Here is a 21,271-nt window from a genome sequence, read left to right as displayed (position 1 = left end):
AATCAAATTAAAAAAATTATATTGCTGGAGACACTTCACAGACAAGGCAGTATGAACAGAGGGAAGCATTCTAGTTAATAAAAAAGGACTTTCCTCTTTCATTCTCTGTAATTCTATAGTATCTAACATACCAAAAGATGGAGATACAGCAAAGAAAAGAAAGAAGGCTCAGGATTCAAAATGTGTGGCATAAGCATTCCCAAGCTTCTTTAAAGCTTTTGACTTTCTCTCTGCAGCACCCTCACAATAAGGCAGTAAAAAAACCCAGCACTAATAAAGCTGATACTACAATACTAAAAGTAATAATTTATCCTGAGGCAGAGCAAGAAGAGACCATCAAGACAGTGGCAGCGCTGCATTCAGCAAGAGGGCAGCAGTCATAGCACAAAGGAAACAGTGTGGGATACAAGCAACATGAGCAATACAATGGCACCCAGGAAGGTAATGCTAGGTTCCTTCTCAAACAGAATTTTGTTCGAAGTAGATCACAGAGAAAAGATACTGAAAGAAGGAGCTGATGGCAGAGACAGGAAAACACAGTCTGAGATGAAGTCTCAGGAGGAAGGAAGAAGCAGAAGGGAAATGGATCAAACCACCAGTCAGAAGAGCTGGTAGGAAATTCAGCATTTTTCTTCTGTGTAAGATCTTTGAAGAAAACAGGTTTGTGGAATAATGAACTGAAGCTCCAGCAAAGTCCCTATTGCAGGGTAGTCACTATTATTATTACTATTTAATAAAACTTTGTTTTATAAAGACAAAACTCCAAGACTGTCACAAAATGTTTTGAAGCATTTTAAGTCTCATATAAGGCTTGTAACACCACCTATCAATTAAAAGAAGGCACAAATGAGATTTGAAATAAAACACACTGAAGCAATTTTGAGACTGAGAATTAGCTTGCCACCATGAAGTCACTCCGCCCTAAAACAACTTAGTTTGGGGAAATGCCATAATGGCAGAGTACARGTTGAAATTTCAGGTGACAAAAAATTACAGTCTGATCTGAACTGGGGCAAGGAACCACGGCTAGTAAACCTTCTGCTGTGAAAAACACCCAGAAATATTTAAAAAATATAAGCAGTTGGAACATCAGTTCTACCATCTGTCTTAAATGGATCATCTCCAACAAGATGGTGCCACCTGACACCATTTTGAGGCCCTAATTTTGTGTCAACTCTGAGACTAAAAAAGGGGGATTTAGGTGCCTGCTTTTATAAGACTTAAATGGTAGCTTCAGGATCTACCTACAGCATCTAGAATGGTTCTTACTTGAGCTCCTTTCAAACTTACCATAGCTTGTAGGATTAAACAAGATTGCAGCCAAAAGCAAATATGGCATCAATTATTTATAACAGAAATTAACACAATACACCCATATTTACCTGTGGGTTTGGKTTTTTTTTGTTGTCATTGTTCTTTTAGCATTTAAGAGCTCTCACAGAAAAGTGAAAGTCTGCATTTTAAGGCAGGACTAAAGAGGAAACAGCAGTAGTGATGCGAGTAGTGAATTACTAGTGAATTCACTAGCGAAATACATAGTGAAAACATAGTGAAAACAATGCCAGTAATAACAGCAATCTGGTTGACAGGCCTTGTTCTGCCCAGTCTCCAGAAGCTTTTTTCAGCTGAGTAGGCAGCCTGTTATACAAGCTCTGCTCATAGAGCCAGGATCTCCACACACCTGAGGATAGCTGAGTAAGACTTCAATGATTACAGTGCTGAGAATGCTATTTCTTTGGGAAGCTCTGTTTGCTTTCAAGCCACTGTCCCAAAGATTTACCTTTGATAAGATGTAGCTGACGGTTCCACTAAGGTCTGTGGTCATTTTGCCCTTTTCTTACGGCAGTTAATTTAAACATAGATTAGATTCTCCATAGCTTAAACCAAGTGTAAATTGGAGGTGAAAACTTATCAGCAATGCTCTTTTAAACAAAGCTTTTCCCTTCATCTTCCCAAGAAGGGTAGCTGTGAAAAGTGAGAACATGCTGAAAGAATGGAGATGACATCTGATTGATGCTCACAGTATTAAATTGTGGAGGTTGCTGCCAAATGAAAAGGCAACCCCCTTTCAAGGAAACTGTTAATATCCAAGTTAAGCCATCCATCTCTTTATACTGTTGAAGAAAACACAAAGTTCTCATTGTGTGCAGGAGTAAAACCTGTATGGGAGATATGCTAAGTACCAGAATCTCACATCATGAATTGTAAATATCATACTCACAGTATGTATGCATGTTTCATTGATTTATACATACGGATTAACTGCACTGCTACTGAAGTGAGATGGAATGTTACCATTCCTAAGAGCACATAGCAACGTCAAACATTACTTTATAACAGGAAACGCTTACCCAAGCAATGCAGAACTCAAATATAGCATAATTTGACCCATGCATCAAGGACAAACATTTTTTCTATGCTCCTAGCTTCTTAGCCATTAGGACTAGTACTCCAGCCTGAGCCATATGGCTACTCACTGTACTTTCATTTTCTTTAGAGATTGCCCGTATAAACACAGAGCAACGTAAATTCTCCTTAGGTTTTGGAACTTACCACCATCACAGACAGTCATGCAATGTCTGAAGGTTCACATGTACTTCAGCACATCATGGAACAAATGTTAACAAGAATAGAGTGCATCAGGAGCACATCACTGATCACTCAGCTATCTACAGCTGCACTGGTTCTTCAATACCTTCTTTGCACATGAAAGATGGAGTTTCTCTCCCAGCTTCAGCTACTAAAATTCAGACATCTAGTCAAWGTTAGTTGCCTGGAATCCTTCTACACTCAAGAGCAAATAGCACTTTCAGAGGGCAATTCAGCCTGTTTATCTTTGATGGCATGATCTACCTGCTGGAAGTGGTCATCCCTCTTCTCTGGCTATAAACAGAACCTAGAAAAAAGCATAGGCTAAAAAATGTAAGATCTCAGATACCTAAAGATGCGCRAGCCAAATTTCACATTACAACTGAACTCTTTTTCTTTCAATAGCTCTTTCCGTTTTTTCATCCTCTGACTCTGTATCAAAAGAAGTGTTACAATCTAGTGGGTATTCTGGCCCACTGCTTTCAAAGGAAGATGCAATATCTCAAAGTAGCTACTCATGCAATCCTCTGCTATCAAATAGTGTTGCTTATTGACCTCAAGTGCTACTAGTTTCATGCTCTCAAACAATTATTGTAATTACCATATTTACTTCAATTTTTGTAACCATCTCAAATACAAAAGTATTCAGCTTTTAAAAATATATATGGGTGATTACACCAATAACATCAAAATGAAGATCCATGGACTAAATATATATCAGGGAAAAAACACCCGAGTGAAACAGTAGTACTGAGCTTCAGACAGGAAGACATAGGTATTATTATCAACCAGAGCCTTGTTTTCTACTTGTTTTCTACTAGCAAACAAGTCTTTGAATCTACTATGCTTCACCTCCTTCAACCATGAACAGATATTACAGTATTTGCCCATCTTGTCATAATCAAATACGATGGCAAGAAAATAAAAGTACACAGTATTATTACTTGAATATTTCCCTGCATTCATTTTTTTAAATCCTAGTTTTCCAATCACTGCCTTCTCATCAGGTTTTGATGCGGTCAGCATCAAATTCCAAATAGCAATAGCAAACCTCTTGTGAATCATTTTGGCAAAACCTTCCTTGAAACGTCTTTGAAAAGGTGAAACAACTTTTGTTAAGCTTTCTCTGTGTCTTTCCTGACTTTGAAAACTGGCACCATCTCACACTTGTGTATGCCCTCCCCACTTGTAAACAGAAACATACTTACAGCTAACTTCCTACCTCTTGCAGTCTGAAACTTCAAAAATCACCTTCCTAATGTGTGCTTCTAATTAAATTTCAGTCCCTAACCACAGCTGCTGTGATTCATACATACCCTGCAAGGCTTAGTGTTAATTAATGAGGGCTCTTTAAATTCTCTGAGCCAGGGTGTGGGAGGGAAATAGGGTGTATGTGAGACACTAGGATTTCTCACAGTTGGTCGTGGGGTGTTGTGATGCCCCTCTGGGAGGCGGCTCAATTACAGTATGCATCCAAACAAGAATGAAAAAGGAGGTGGAGAACTGGGAACAAAAACCCACACAGTGTATTATTCCAAAGCAAATACACAATTACGCAGTCTCTCATGAATTAGGGATCTGTACTTTTAAAGACAGACAGACAAAAATGTGTCAGAATGCTGCTCATGCTGCATCAGTTGGATACTCCCTTCCTCCTATGAAAATTTACAGAAAAGGTGGGACATAGTCAACAGAACCCAGGGGCCTCTGGGCAATATAGAGACCACTTCTTACACGTTCAACCTGAGGTATTAATAAGTACCATGGAGTGTGAATTTCTACAATCCCTTTTGAGATTACAAATCTAGGCTGCAAATGAGAGGACCAACAGATCTGCAGATTAGGAATTTCAAGGTAAGATTCTAGAGCTTGTGATCATCAGGCTAAATAAACAAAACAGTCCTTTCTGGCTTTCATATATGTGCATTTATGAGTAGTCACAATTACGTTAAACTCAGGCAAGCTGCCTGACACACTTTGAGATACCAGAACTCAGCTCAATGGCTGCCAGTCTAAAACACCATTTCTCTACTCACAGTTTGTCCAAAACATTGATCTAAGGAGGGTATAATGGGTTGGAGATAAGAATGAAATTTGACCTGTGTCATTTGTGCTTCAGTTTGGAGGGGGGGGGGTTGCTGGCTGCAGTATCTTGTACTTCTAAAGCATCTTTTATCCTTAATGTGTGTTCTCAGCCATGGACTAGAAATAGTAGAGAACACAGTAATTATAACTGCAGTATTAGGATCTGAAATTAGGTAGCCTATAGCCAAATGAATCTTCAGAGGAGAGGTGTAAAAGAACAGAGCAGGATTTTGTGAGGTGGTGTTCATGTCTTACAAAATATTCTTTAGGCTATTTAACAATTCTGAGTAGTTGCAGCCTCAGTATTTGTTATACCAAAGGCTGATGTTACAGGTGCATGGAAAACTGCCATCCCACCGGTGATGAGCATAGGGCTTACAACACTGTTGAGAGAGAATGATGTGATTCCACCCGTTTCAGACCAAAGCCTGCAGTAAAGACATCAGTAGGCCTACCCAGAATCCCCTTTATGTTTTTATCCTCCTAGGACTTTAACTAGAGGTGAATAGAGAATAACCATGCAGCCTTTCACAGAATCACAGAATAGCTGGGGTTGGAAGGGACCTTCAGAGATCATCTGGTCCAACCCCCTGCTCCAAGTAGGGTCAGCTAGAGCAGGTTGCCCAGGACCATGTCCAGTCGGGTTTGGAATATCTCCAGGGATGGAGACTTCACAACCTCTCTCGGCAACCTGTTCCAGTGTTCAACCACCCTCGCAGTAAAGAATTGTTTTACGTTCAGACAGGGTTCTCTGTGTTTCAGTGTGTGTCCACTGCCTCTCTGCTAAAGTGAGTCTGGTCCCATCTTCTTTACACCCTCACACCATGTATTTCTACACATTGATGAGATCCTCCCTGAGCCTTCTCTTCTCCAGGATAAACAGCCCCAGCTCTCTCAGCCTCTCCTCATCTGAGAGATGCTCCAGTCCCTTAGTCATCTTTGTGGCCTTTTCAAAATACAGTGTTTATCCCCATTATTAGAAATGCTGCATACAATAAAAGAGAGAAGKTTTTTTTTTAAAGCAACAGGGAAAAAAAAAATCTTACTCCAACCTGCATAGTGCTTATTGTTCCCTTGAAGGTGGTTTGAAAAGCCCAAGACAGGGCTACTCAACTATTTTTTTTGATGAGTACATAAGTACCAGATAATTTGACCACAACCCTTTCAAGCCATAGGGTGGCTTTGCCTCTGCTGGGCCAGTCTGAGCTAGGTACTCCCTTAGCAGGGAGCAAACCACAGCTGCTCATAGCACAAAGAAAGGCAAGGAGTCTGAAACCAAAGGTGCCATTTTGCAAAAAACTGACTTTCCTTTCAGCAGAGACCCTTTCAGGCTTCAGGTTCTCAGCTCTAATATCTCTGGAATTTTAGCATTTGAGCCTAGATTAATAAATTCAGAAATGGAGGATATACTGCCACTAGGATCTTTTTTATTAATAAGGATGGCAAGCTGAAGCTAGCATRGTGTCAGGACAGATGTACTGAATCAGCAGACTGTCTTCTGGCTCTTCCTCCAGCTCCCAGAGCAGAACTGAGATGACAGCTATTGCTATTTCCTTCTCAGATAATTTTGCCACTGGCAACTCCTCTCCTTCCCCCAGAAGCAATCATAGATGGGCTAGTCTGGTATCTTCAAGGAATAAATTATTCCTTGATCCTTAAGTCAACTTCTCTTCCCCAAATTTACTCAGAATGAGGTACCTCGCTCTGACCTCCTGGAAGAGCAGAATTTTTACATCAACTAGACTGAAGGAAGAGTTCATAAACTGCATTACACTAGTTACACATAGAATTGTCAGTCTACATTGGCTTATAGCAAGAGACAACTCTTAGCAGAGTGGAGGAGGCCAGTTTTTGCCGAGCCAAACCAGAAAGGACCCATATTCCAATCYCCCATATTCACATGCATGCCTGATGTTACAGTGCCTGGTTTTGCTGGGGGTTTTGGGGGGTTTTAAAACAGTGCTGGGAGACGCAATAAAGTAAAACAAAGCAACTGTTATATTAACAACTTATCTTAGAAGTCTTGGAGGATCTTCTTTGCTCAGACTGTAGTCTCACTTGCTAGATCTGCCCTGAAAATTTGAATATGTTTTGATTTATCCCAGATTATAGTCTGCAATACAAGATGAGACTGCCATTCTCCAGAATCTGTAAATTCTTAGATGTTACTCTTATCGGATTGCAATGCGAATGCATTCTTCCTGCCTGTATTTCCTCTCTGCTTTTACACCACTAGAGATCCATTGCCTTTCTAACATTTGTTTATTTGTTTCTGAAAAGATTATCTTTTAACCCAGTCATTTATTTCAGAGCTACAAAGATTCTGGAAAGAAAACACAGGTTAAGAAGAAAGAAAACTAGATTCAAAGCAGCAGAAAACAAACAATATGAGAAAACCTGCAAGGGTTAGAGGTTCTGTGTCTTCTTTGTGCTTCTGATCCTCTGAAAAACTCTTGGTTTTAGGCAGCTCAGACACCACATAATGGAGAAAATGGCTTATGGCTTCACTTAAGACAGTTTAGTTTTTCTACACAAACAATTTTGCCATTTATAGCATATATTAGGGAGATTCATCCCAAGTGATTCCGAGAACATACAAGACTATGATGGTAGCAGCATAACCTTGTAATGTTGACACATAGTACCACAGCTAGCCATTCCAGAAAATTATGCAACAGATTTGAGGTTTATAACAAAACGTTAGACTCTTTGGCCGGAGGTGGAGAAGGATGCTCTACCATAAACTGCAGAGTACGTCTTCAATCACTTCCTTTAMAGCCACTAATAGCACATTTCATAGCGCTAGCACTCATTTCAAATAAATTTAAAAACCCTTTAAAATAAACTGTAGCATCCAAAGTACTGAGTATATTATTCTGCATTCATATGTGCTTCTCCATAGCGCTCAGCAGCAAGATGCAAGATGATGCTTCGTTAAGAGAGCTTTCCCCTGTCTTCCCACTCCCCTTTGGTTCCACACAGCCTTCCTCTCACGAAGGGGAAGTAACATCAGCTCGGGTAGCTTTTCTCTTCTTGAAGAATGAAGTTGCTGAAAATGACAAATCCACAGGAGAGAGCCCCTAGGCAAATGCTCTATTATCCCCCAAGACAAAGACAACAAAAAACTGACAGCTCTTCCTATAATACAATTATTTCCACCTTTAATGCCTTACTAGGGTATCCTATGTCACATTTCCTCTGGCCATGAAATTTTCAGCATGTGAGACTGTTCTCTAGTCTTCCCCTGGGGTATGTCCCTCTTGCTTTATGTGATCAAATGGCTATTACAAGTACAGAGGAAGACAAAAACATCCCAGATTAGAGAAGTCTCTAGAAAAGCCTGGAACCTGGTCTAACACTTCTTTGAGGACAACTGTTGAAACAAATGTTTGCAGTTCTTTCAGTATTCTCCACAATGCTGAGGAAAACAAAACAAAACAAAGAACACCTGCATGCCTGAAAAACTGAAAGACCAAAGACTACATGTAACGTGAATTGAAACCTTGGCCTCGACACAGAAACACTAACAGATAACAGAGTTTGGTTTTGTTTCTGGAATGCGACCCTCAGTTTTTATTTGGAGAGAGCATTGCAGAAACAACATAAAGACTACCCTAAGCACAGATGGCTTCCCACTCCAGATCACTAATGACACTTCTTCACTCAGACTAAAGATCATAACTCTTAGAAGATCCTTACAGCAATGTGGGATTAGGACTCAACAGATCAAAACCTCCATACTAGATCACAAAATGAAATGAACCAAACTACCACATGTGAAGACATTAAGAACAGAAAAAGGGTAAAGTTTTTAATCTTCAGTCTTATGATATTTTGATATGAGTGTAGAGTCAAATGGARTTAGGGCTTCATCCCATTGCCATTTCCTTTTTTCCTATCAAGCTGTAATGACTTGCAGTTTTATGAAGTTACCACTTCTAGAACACAAAACCTACACATAAAAAAATGTAATGATATCATACCTAAGTTAGTTCTGTAATCAGGACTTCAGCAAGATAGTATCTCACACACTACGTTCAGTACAACCACCTTTAAGAAACAAATATTGTCCACTTATAATCTTCAGCTATAAGGATGTACAAGTCTTGGCAAAACATCCTCTGTGACTGTTGTTAATTATAAGGATAATGCAGCCTTTTTCCTCATAAGTTTTGAGGAGTCAGTCATCTTGTTTTCTAGTGTAATTTGATGATCTGCAACAGGCACTAGATAACAAAACTATCTGTGCTTTCTCCATTAGAACACTGATCCACAAAAATTCAAAATCATTTGCTTCTCACTTGTCGGTGACTTGGAAAGAAATTTTATTTATATGTGTGTGTGTGTATATATATATATATATTTACACACACAGACTTTGAACTGATACAAATTTATACTTATAGTACCACTCCCCACTCTTAGTCACTCGTACAATCCTAAATAGGTTTAAAAACACTGGTTTTACATTATGATCTCATCTCTTTCTCCTACGTTTTTCATAATTTCAAGTAGGTCAAATTATGCTTATAAGTGAGCAATTCAAAGTCTTCTCACTTATTACTTAGGCCCCTAATATTTATGTACAGGTTGTTGGAAAATAAATTCCTTTCAGAGCCTTCGTTGAGAACAAAATTAATCAAAGCAATAACTAGATTTTGGCTGAAATTAAAGTTCATTTATTCAACTCTTTTTTTTCCTACTCCTCTTCTGTTCCAAGTCTACTACTATAGCCTTATAATCTTCTTACTCCTCACCCATCATAAATAATCCACCAAATCAACAACTTTTACAAAATTAGCTGTTTACTTCCAGAATCTTCTGGGTTTTGCATTTTTCCATTTCTAAGACAGGAGAAACTGAGAAAATTATTTGAACATTCTTTTCTCTCAGCATTACTCAGAGTTCCCTGTGTACAGATTGAGAGTTGTGCTGTGAAACAGCATTTTTAACACTGATTTTTGCAATTTATCAGTGAGTTCTTGGCCAGTGATATCTGAATTGGATAYAAAATTTGCATTTCATTTCTCAAGTGCTGGAAGAAAATCAACTCTTCTATTGTTTGTCAGTTGAAGAACTTTTTTTTTTTTAATTCTTTTTAGTATAGTTACCTGAAATGATTGTCCATGTCTGTCTTGAATTTTTTAAGATCTCTTCACAAGAACAGTTGATCTTTCAAAATAGGCTGAAGACCCATGCATAAGTGTATCTCATGTAATTTTTCATTCTATTTAACTGGATGAATCTTCAAAATACAGCAGCTAACCACATTTCTTTACAGCAAATCCTCATGATCCTCTTCAGTCTTGTAGTTTGCCCAGCCTCTTGATCATCCAACTGTCTAAAGTGCTGCACGATCTTTTTTTAAATCTCAAACTGTGAAAAATCTTGTATAGTTTCTATTATCTCTGATTCTTTCATAGTATTTCCATTTCTGCTGAATTTGAGGTAGAAATATTCTCCTCCCCAGTTATGAGCCACATCCTTCTAGCAATACAGATTTCTCTTACTTAGCCAATCCAGGGGCCCAAAGCCTTGTTAGAAGAAACACATACTCTACCAAGTACTTTTACCTTCAACCACAAGGTCAGCAAATATTCCTCTAAAAGATCTATTTGTTCCCAGTAGTAAGAGAATACTTCATTAATTGATATGACTAATACTGAGAAGTATGGTCTGGGAAAACACACAATTAATCAATAAGCATTAGAACAACCAATAGAAATTGAAAGCTTTACAGCATCAATTAGCATTYGTGTTGTAGTTATGTTATTTGTCAGCGGTTGTTCAGGGAGGGTACCTTAGGGTACATAGGGTATTGTAAGTTAACACCAGAATTATCATCAAAATATCATGAACAACAGTAGGTCAAAAAAGAGAAGCAAATAAACCATATGAATGCATTAATTCTGAACTTCAGGAGAGGAGATTTCAGGTTTTTCAGAAATCTGCTCAGGAGGAACCTACAGGAGACTGCGCTATAGGGCAAATATGCCCAAGGACACAGAACCATGCCATCACAAAAGAGTTGAGGTTGAAAGGGACCTCTTGACATCATCTAGTTTACTTTTCCCTGATCAGAGCAGAGTCAACTAGAGCAGGTTACTCAGGGCTGTGTCCAGTCAGCTTTTGAATATCTCTGACGATGGAGACTCCACAACCTCTCCGGGCAACCTGTTCCAGTGTTTGATCACCCCTACATGGAAATAATTTTTTCTTATGTTAAAATGAAATTTCCTGTATTTCAATTTGTGCCCATTGCCTCTTGTCTTGTTGCTGGACAACACCAAGAAACGTCTCGCTCAGTCTTTTTTACCCCTCGCCCCAATCAGGTATTTCTACACATTGATAAGATCACCTTGAGCCTTCTCTTTTTCCAGGCCGAACAATGTCAGCTCTCTCAGCCTCTCCTTGTGTGACAGACGTTCCAGTCCCTTTATCATTTTTGTGGCCCTTTGCTGAATTCACTCCAGTAAATCCGTGTCAGTCTTGTACTGGAGAGCCCAGCACTGGACACAGTACTCCAGATAGGGCCTCACCAGGGCTGAGGAGAGGGGAAGAGTTACCTCCCTCGAGCTGCTGGCAATGCTCTTCCTAATGGAGCTCAGGATACCACTGGCCTCCTTTGCCCCAGGGGCACATTGCTGGCTCATATTCACTTTGTTGCCCACTAGAACCTCCAGGTTCTTCTCTGCAGAGCTGCTTTCCAGCTGGTCAGCCCCCAGCCTATACCGGTACATGGGGTTATTCCTCCCCAGGTGCAGGACTTGGCATTTCCCTTTGTTGAACTTCATGAGGTTCCTCTCTGCCTATTTCTCCAGCCTGCTGAGGTCCCTCTGAATGGCAGCACAGCCCTCTGGTGTATCAACCACTCCTCCCAGTTTTGTATCATTAGCAGACTTTCCGAGGGCGCATTTGGTTGTTAATGAAGATATTAAGCAGTACTGGCCCCAGTATCAACCCCTAGGGACATCACTAATGACTAACCTCCAGCTAGACTTTGTACTGCTGATTGCAACCCCTTGAGTCCAACAATTCAGCCAGTTTTAGTCCACCTTACTGTCTACTTTTCTAATCCACACTTCAGTTTTTTCATACACTGTCAAAAGCCCTACTGAAGTCAAGATAAGCCACATCTACTGAGTCAGTCATCTCACTGTAGAAGTCTATCAGGTTGGTCAAGCATGATTTCCCCTTCATAAATCCATGCTGGCTGCTCCCAATCACCTTCTTGTCTTTAAGATTTGAAATGGTTTCCAGGATTATTTGCTCCTTCACTTTCCCAGGGATCAAGGCTGCCCAACCTATAGTTTCCCCCAATCCTCTTTCTTGCCATTCTTGAAGATAGGAGTGACATTTCATTTCTTCCAGTTCTCAGGAATCTCTCTTGATCACCATGACCTTTCAAAGATAAACCAAGAGTGGCTTTGCAATGACATCAGCTAGCTCCCTCAGCACTCATGAATGCATTCCATTATGTCCCATGGACTTGGGTAAGTCCAATTTGTTTAAACATTCTCTAATCTAGTTCTCCTCCACCAAGGGTAGCGCTTCCTTTTCCAGACTTTCTCACTGGTCTGAGGAACCTGGGATGCCTGAAGACAAGTCTTACGAGTAAAGATCAAGGTGAAGGCAGTGACTACTTCAGCCTTTTCCATGTACTTTGTCACCAGGTCCTCTGCCCCATTCAGCTGCAGGCCCACATTGCACCTAGTTTTTCTTTTGCTGCTGATATACCTGTAGAAGCCCTTCTTGTAGTCCTCTCATGTCTCATTAAATTCAACTCCAAGTGGGTTTTGGCTTCCCTAATCCCATCACTGCATGTTTAGAGAGTCTCTCTATATTCCTCCTGGGTTGCTTCCATCTCTTGTATGCTTCCTGTTTGTATTTGAGTTTTGTCAAGAGTTCCTCATTCATCCACACAGGCCTTTCTGCCACCTTTGCTTAACTTACTGCATGTCAGGAGGGACCGTTCTTGAGCTTAAAGGAGGTTACCCTTGAAAATCAACCAGCTCTCCTAGATTGCCTCTGCTTTCCACGACCGTATCCCATGGTATTCTTCCAAGGAGGTGCCTGAAGAGGCCAAAGTGTGCTCTCAAGTCCAGGGTTTGATCCTACTTTTTGCCTTGTTCCCTCATCTCAGAATCCTGAGCTCTACCATTTTATAGCCACTGCAGCCAAGGCTACCTAACCTTCACATCCCCAACCAGCTCTCCCTTGTTTTTATCAGATTCAGCAAAGTATCTCCCTTCACTGGCTCCTTGATCACCTGTGTCAGGAAGTTATCATCAGTGCACTTCAGAAACCTCCTGGATTGCTTGTGCCCTGTTGTGTTGCTCCTCTAGAAGATATTGGGGTGGTTGAAGTCCCCCATGAGGATGAGGGCCTATGAACATGAGGCTTCTTCCAGTTGTCTGAAGAAGACCTCATCTACTTCTTCCTGAACAGGCAGTCTGTAGCAGACACCCACAACAYTGCCCTTGTTCCACCCTCTAATGCTGACCCTTAAGTTCTTAACTGGCACATCATCCATGCCTGGGCAGAATTYCATGCATTCCTGCTGCTGTCTCCTATAAAGAGCAACTCCCCCTTTTTGCCATCCCAGCCTGTCCTTCCTGAAAAGCCTGTATCCATCCACTGCAGCACTCCAGTCGAGTTAGCTATGTCCCATCATGTCTCTGTGATCCCAATAACATCATGGCCCTGCAACTGCACACACACCTCTAATTCCTCATTTGTTCCCCAYGCTGTGTACATTAGTGTACAGGCACTTCAGAGAGGCACCCAGCTGTGTTTATTTCCTACAAAAGGTAGGAGAGTTTTCCCCATAATGCTGTCCTCTCAACACTCCCTTATTTGTGTGCGTATGCTTGGGATAGGCTCCTTCTGCTCYGTTTTGTTGTTGTCAAGGTTTTTTGTGTCCACATCCTGCACCCTCTACTTACCAACCCAATCCACCGCTTCCTCACTTGATTGTGGCTCATCATCTCCCTCCTCCTCATTGCTAGTTTAAAGCTCTCCTCACCAAGTTGGCCAGCCTCTTGGCAAAGATGCTTTTGCCCCACTGGTTCAGGTCCTCAATCCAAACCTTATCGTTGATACTGGCTGCACAACCAGATATTGACTTGCAGGATCTATCTACTCCTCCTCAAGCCCTTCCCCCTCACCAGAGGGATTGAGGAGAAAACCACCTGGGCCCCCATGTCTTTGACTCATGTGGAAGAGAAGCAGGGATAACAGTCCAAGGGCTAGACAAGCCTCAGCAATCTCTCCACAGTGCCCCAGATACGAGCCCCTGGCAGCAGCAAGCCCCCACAGGCTGCAGCTCAGGTTGGCAGATGGAGCCYTCCGTCCTTCATGACAGGGAGTCTCTCACTACTATCGCTTTCCACTTCCTCCTGGTGCTGCCACATGGTTCAAGCTCAGGCAGCTCGGATGCTACTTTGGACAGAGCTCCCAGTCCCCCATCTGCTACCAGGGCACTGAACCTAYTCTGTAGTTGCAGACCTGCAGGTGGAGAAGGAGCCTTTCTCCTGTTGTCAGAAGTCACAGGCTTCCAGCCTTTGTGATCAACGGAGTTTCCATTTCTCAGCCTGAGAAACACATACTCTATCTCCCCCTCCTTCAGTACAGTTGGGGGTTCAGGCTTCTCTAATCTGCAGGGTCTCAGTGAAGTTCCAGTCCATCTCCTTTTCATCTCCTCTAACACCACAGTSTGCTGACCTCCCACAGCTCCTTTACTTGGCGACACAGATCCTCCACTAGCACACAACACCCGCAGGCAAGAAAACCACCTCCCTTGCCCCAGTTTCAGTGAGGGGTCCCAGGCACTCCCTGCAGCCCCAAACCTGGAGAGCTGCATCCTCCCTTGGGAGCTTGGCTGGAGTCAAAGCCTCTGCTTTTTCCAAGCGTAGTTGCTCCAGTTGGTGCTGGAGACTGTGCCCTCTGATCACCTGGCTGATCTTCAAGAACCACCTCTTCAAAGCAGGAAGAGTCTATTCTGACACACAGAAAGGCAAACAAGCTTGGCAAAAGGCCAGCATAGAAGAAYAGGCAACTGAGCTCAAACACAAAAAGGATATTCACAGAAGCAGAAGCAGGGCTGGGCTACCTGGGAGGAATACGAAAACATTGCCCACACATGCAAAGATGAAGTTAGGAAAGCCAAACGCTGGAAGTGAAACCTGCAAGGGATACAATGGGCAACAAGGAGGGCTTCTGTAAGTACAMTGGCAGTCAAAGGAAGGCTAAGAAAAATGCAGGCCTGGCTCCTTGAGGTRGTACAGAATCTAACAATCAAGGCCATAGAAAAGGCAGAGATACCTCGGTGCCTTCTTTGCTATAGCCTCAACTGGTAACATTTGCCTTCAGGCCTCCGAGATCCCAGCTGCAGAGACTGGGACAGGGATGAATCGCCTGGAGTGAAGGAGTTGAGTTAGGGGCCATTTAAACCAGTTGGACATACATAAGCCCCCAGGGTCACATAGGATTCATCTGAAAGTGTTGAGGGAACTCACCAAAACGATTGCAAGCCCTTGCTACCACCTTTGAAAGGACATGGTGATCAGAGAAGGTTTTTGATACCTGGAAAAAGGCAAATGTCAAGTCCATTTTCAAGAAAGGCAAGGAGGAGGATCCAGAGGACTACAGGCTGGTCAGCCTAACATCAGTCCCCAGGAAGATTAAAACCCTCTTACAAACTCCCTTAGAAGCCATTTCCAAACACAAAGGACAAGAAGATGACTGGAAACCACCAGAATGGATTTGCCAAGGGCAAATCGTGCCTGACCAGCCTCGTTGCCTTTTACAATGAGAAGGCTGGCCCAATAGATTGATGAAGCGCAGTGGATGCATATTGCCTGGACTTTAGCAAGGCCTTTGACACAGCCTCCTGTAGTCAACTCATTGTCAAACTGATGAAACGTGGAGTGGATAAATGAACTATAAGGTGGGTGGAAAAATGGCTGGACTGCTTGGCTCAAAGAGTCATAATCAACAGTACAAAATACAACTGCTGGTCAGTCACCAACAGTATCCCTCAGGGGACTGATAGTGAGGCCAGCGTTATTCAATGTCTCTGTTAACAAACTGGACAATGAGACGRGTGCACTTTCAGCAAGCTTGCAGACAAAATCAAGTTGTGGGGAATGGTCAACGTGCCAGAGGGCAAAACTGCTACTCATAAGTACATTAAGAGCCTGGAAAAAGTGGGCTGACAGTAATCTCACAAAGTTCAAAGGCAAATRCCAAATCCTACATCCAGCGCACAGCAACCCTATACAACAGAACAGGCTGGGTGCCGAATGAATGGAAAGCAGCTTTATAGGAAAAGACCTGGGAGTCCCACTGGACAGCAAATTCAACATGAGTCAGCAGTGTGCCCTTGCAGCAGAGGAAGGCAACTTCACAGTGTGCTGTACAAGCAAGAACACAGCCAGCAGGTTGAGGGAAGGGATTCTTCCCCTCTATTTGGCAACTGTGAGCTCCTATCCGGAGTACTGTGACCAGTTCTGGCTCCTCAGTACTAGAGAGACATCTGAGTCCGGTGAAAATCCACCTATATGGTTAGAGGTCCAGAGTGCATAATRTATAAAAAAAGGATGACAGAAGTAGGTTTGTTCAGCACCAAGAGGAAAAGGTTATGGGGGCATCTTATTACGTTCTTCATCTAATTAATGGGAGCTTATAGGGAGGACAGCACCAGACTCTTTTTGAAGGTGTACAGCAAAAGGACAAGGGGAAACAGTCACAAGTTGCAGTAGGAATAATTCTGATTAGGTATATGGAATTTTCTTCCCTACCATAAGCATAAGTAAACATTGTAACAAGGGCCCAGAGAGATTGTAGACTCTCCATCCTCAGAAATATTCAAAGCTTGACTAGACAAGGTCCTGAGCAACCTGATATACATGGCCTTGCTTGGAGCAGATGGTTGGACTAGATGACCTCCACAGGTCTCTTCCTAATTGCAAGGGCCTGACTCAGTTTATGAAGTTTTGGACTTGGCAGTAGCACTTTCTGATAGCTCTCATTCTCTAGTGTAGGTTGCAGCTCAAAAAAAAAAAAAAAGGTCAGCAGTTAAGAGAGCTAGAGAGAGAGAGAGAAATGATCCACAGGAAGGTGTAGGATGAAGAGTGGTTAAAAGAGCAAGTGAAAATGGCATATAATATGCCAAAATGCCAAAAAAAGGACAGCTAGGGAATAGTACCTTGTGGAAAGCCTGCAAGAAATAGTTATGAGAATATGATTGAGCTGGTATAGCAGCAGGCAAAGATCACCCTGTGATAGAGTTGAGGAGGAAGCAGGGTTAAACAGGGCAGTGAAGACTGGCAGAGCAGAGGCAGTAGCCTATGGCACGAGCTTTCTGAATTTGGAATCACAGACWTTCATACATCAGCTGTGAATTGCAGCTAAAGCTGTGCTGCTTGTGATGAGATGCTGCTGAAGTGCATTTCTATGTGTGTCCTTTGCTTATATGACATGATGGCTTTATCTCTACATATAAACATTGCAGCTGCTGAAGGGGAAATAAAAAGAAGACACTTCTTTCTGAGCAGTTGGAATCATATTTTTAAGTGTGCCATTGCCTCTTTGGTAGGTCCTTATAAGGGAGCTGAGGAATGATGACTGAGCTTAAAATACGTCCTTGTAAACTGTAGAATTCCATCATTAAATCTATCAAAGTTCCACTCGTCATCCATCCCACGCTCAGAGTAATACTTATTACCAGAGATGGAAGCTGCTACATTCCTGCCTCACAGCTAAACCTCATTTCCAAGGACTGAAACAGCTATTTACACACAATAGATCCCCTTACCACAGCAGATGCATATCCTTATTCACCTTGTCCTCAGTGAGCTTTATCTCACTTCAAAGGCAGCAAAATAGCTAAGCTCTTTTTTTTTTTTTCCTCCAATCTTATTACTGGGATACAAAATAGGATACAAAAGAACAGAGGGTAGTAGAGTTAAGGACTGTTTGTAAGAATGATTCTCCCACAGTTCAACTGAATACATCACCATCTATATAGAGGAAGATTTTTTTTTTCCTTGTTTTTAATATTCTTTGAATATTGTTGATTAGACAGCATTCTCAATTACACTGCAAATTCTGAATACAGTAAATGTTTTGTATGGCAGATGGTGTGAAGCAAGATCAAAACCTGGTCATATGTTTTCCAGTCAAGCATTTCTATGGGGTAAAAAGATTAGTAAGCCTAAAACTACATAACATGGGGGAAAAAAAGAAAAGAGAATTTGGAGGAAATGCTTGGAAGCTACCATGGTATTAGATTATGTTTGAGGTTGCCATGGGCAACAAGCAAAAATAAAGTTTAAGAACTATTGTATTAATGGCAAGGTAAGTTTAAGTTGAAAATATTATAGCCACATGCAATAATTGAAATCACAATGTAGTGACGCACTTGGTTCTTTACTGCCTTCTTTCACCAGGGCCCTTGGTGTATATACTGACTAGGACAGTCAACTGACTAGGACAGTAGCTTTCCCTTTGGAATTAAGGTCATCTTTCCCTCATGGTGAAGGGGAGTCATAGTATAATGCCCTTTTATAGACATAGCAATATTAGTATTTTTACATAGCACAAAAAACTTGATAAAAATAATCTTCCTTGATTAGTACTGCCACAACAGTCTGCTCCCTTCTGACTTGTTGCAGTCACTCCTGTAACAGTGAACACCACCAAAATATAGGCTAAAATCCACAGTTCAGGAGATGTGAGACTTTTTGTCTTCTTTACAGTTGTTACAGCAGCAACTGAGTGTTGCTACTAGTTTGTACTTTGTCCGGCTTTGATCATGCTCTTCAGTTTTATGGTAACACAAACATGGCCAGCTGGGACCTACTGGCTTGTCACTTTGCACATTTGCTATTTAGACCTTCTGGGACATAGCAAGACCTCAGACTTGCCTCTCCAAAAGCACACACCCCTGCCACTGGAGCTGAAGAACCATCTCCCTCAGCAGCACAGGGCCTATGACTCACTAAAGCACTATTCATTCCTGTCAGAAGAGAGCAGTTAACACCTGTAGYACCATCCCATTTACAGTCTTCTAGGTCTTTTAGAGACACAGTAATAAGAAAGTCTCCTGGTACGTCTCAGTTTGTTTTCTTGCTATTTTTCAAAGCATGGTTTGATAAACAGCATAAATTCTAGAGACCAAAAGGACTCATGTACTTGCACATGGCCCAGTTCTCCCTCTTTCACAAGGCCATCCCCTTTGGTATTGTTTGCAGTGCCATATTTGGGTATTCAAACATCTAAACTACCCTGGTTTGCTCAAAACCCTATTCCACCTTTTAACACACCCAAGGACTATGAAGGGAGATTTCTTTCTCAAAAGGAAAACAAAGCAGGATGCTGTACTTGCACCATTGAATGGCTCAAGCTGATCTCCTTCYGCATAGTCACATCTCCTTGATCTACTCCAAAACAATTTATCCTCAGCATCTGCATTCTTCAGAGCTGTTGTTCCAAAGTTTACAGTCAACGTTTACAAGTTGCTAGTACACAGAGCTCTCTGAGGGATCCTGCCCTTGCTCTTGAAATAGGAAACACATCTCARCCACCACGATGGGGTAGTTGTAGGTAAATTTGACATTAGACTGACAACCATCTCCTGGAAACATGGTTATCTTGCTACTATACTCCCTTAACATTTTTAAGATATACCTTCATGAGCCTCACAAGAACCTATCAGCTGAATTATGTAAATTCTTTTCTTGTAAAAGCCTAATAGCTACTTGAAATGACTCTAATAGTTAAATTTCCCTGTTCAGTATTCAGTACATTAAAATTTGTTTTATGATTTGTTCATTAATAGCATTATAATAACTTGAACACCTCATCAGCTGCTCTAAACAAGCATACTTTTTAACTAAATAATAAATAATTCATAAGTATTTATAATTAATAAATTAGAGAGCAGAAAGATCAGTTGTTGTGTATGCTGTATGAAAAGGCCATTCCATTAAGGCATCAACAGTGCTGTTGGCTGGAATATTAAACAAGACAAGAGAGCTGTGTATGAGTGGAAATATAATGCCTTCAGTCCAGTCAATTCTTGTAACAGATTCTGCCTCAGTTTTGTACCTTATTTATAGTGATTCCAACCTATTTTTCTAGTTGACCTTACCTGCTTACATTTCAATCTGACCTCAGTCTAGCCTTCTGGCCAGTTTGTACACAGTGTTTAGCATTACTGCAGAACTCCGAGCAAAAGGTTTCTGGACTGTCCATTCAAATGTAATATATCTGAAATGGAGCTCCTCAACTTACTTCCCCAAATCTTTCCTTTCACCAATGCTACTCACTTCTTCCTAAACACTTTCCTATCCCTTATAGACTTGTAACAATCAAGAAGGAAGCATTCCGTCTACTTGTGCTGACTATGCCCAAGTTGTGCTGCTGCTTTTTCCTATAACTCCTTTACAAATAGCCCCCCTTCTCTTTGCACATACTGCTAAAATTGCCTTCTCAGTTTATACAATCTCCTTCTCTTCCACTTTTTTTTTTTTTTTTTTAAACAGATACTGTGGTCTTTTCTAGATCCATACAAAATTTTGCTCCCAAGATCCTCTCTGTGGGCCCCATCCCAATCACATCCACCTTCTCAAAGTTCCTCTGCCAAGTTGCCCTCCCTTTGGGGGTGGGGGTAAACCCACACCCCTACAAGTTTTTCACCTTTAGGACTGTTCCTCAACTTCTCCCATTTGTAATACTTCATATCTGACACTACAGCTCCTGTTCCTTTTCTCTACTTTCAATGTCACTTTCCATTGTTTTATTATGTGCTTCTCTTACATATATCTTTGKCTTCTCTGACCACCCCCCCARAAAAAACCAAAMCAAAACAAAAAACCCACAGCTAATTATTATTGGCAGAAGYCCTGCCAGTAAAACAGGGCATTAGCTCATTACTTTACCTGCTTAACCTTCAAAAATCTCCCATCCAGTATGACAGGCTGTATTAAACACTGAGTGTACAGAATACTGTGTAAGGCATGAGCAAAAAGCCATGATTATTTTTCTGCCATGAGAGTTAAATTTTACTATCCTGATCCAAACGAGAAACTATTTGGCTCATGTCTTCTATTTCAGCTATCACCTATGCAATAACTAAAACACTCCGCATGCAGTGTGTTGCGGCTTTATTCACAGCTCAAGTCCTCGGATTTGTGCAAGCTACACACGTAGAAGTCCGTCACTGAAATGCAGACATCTCATGAGTAACATACAATTGCTTTTCAATAGACTGCAACAACACAACACAGGGCAATTTAAGGCAGGAAGTGAAGGAAATTCCTTTAACTGAATTCAGAGATGATGATATTACTCCCAGATATAAATGTACTCAAATACCGAAAGTACTATCTTTTTATCTTGACAAACATGTTTGGAAGACATGTGGGCAAGTAGGTCACCAAGGAGGCAGTACAACATATGTAGCCTAGATTTCCTTTTCCTCAGTTCCACCTCCTTTTGCATCCTCTTGCTTTCTCTGTTGCTAATGAGAAAAAAAAAAAAAAAGTGTTCCCTGATGCAATTCTGAAGTAATTAAGTTTCAACAAAACAGGAG

General features: G+C 41.4%; 1 protein-coding gene across 1 annotated transcript in view; it reads right to left on the bottom strand.

The window, feature by feature from the left end:
* Positions 1–11,414, bottom strand: part of LOC112974807 (neurexin-3-beta-like) — a 173,972-nt gene extending 162,558 nt beyond the window's left edge. The window contains exon 1 of the mRNA XM_026084155.1: positions 11,241–11,414. Within this exon, the coding sequence (XP_025939940.1) occupies positions 11,241–11,414 (174 nt within the window). The remainder of the gene's footprint in view (positions 1–11,240) is intronic.
* Positions 11,415–21,271: the final 9,857 nt, after the last annotated feature.

The sequence above is a fragment of the Apteryx rowi genome, unplaced genomic scaffold, assembly GCF_003343035.1.
Source record: "Apteryx rowi isolate R43461 unplaced genomic scaffold, aptRow1 scaffold_627, whole genome shotgun sequence".
Taxonomy (NCBI): Eukaryota; Metazoa; Chordata; class Aves; order Apterygiformes; family Apterygidae; genus Apteryx; species Apteryx rowi.
The sequence above is the reverse complement of the archived record's forward strand: the minus strand, read 5'-3'. Positions and strand labels throughout refer to the sequence as shown.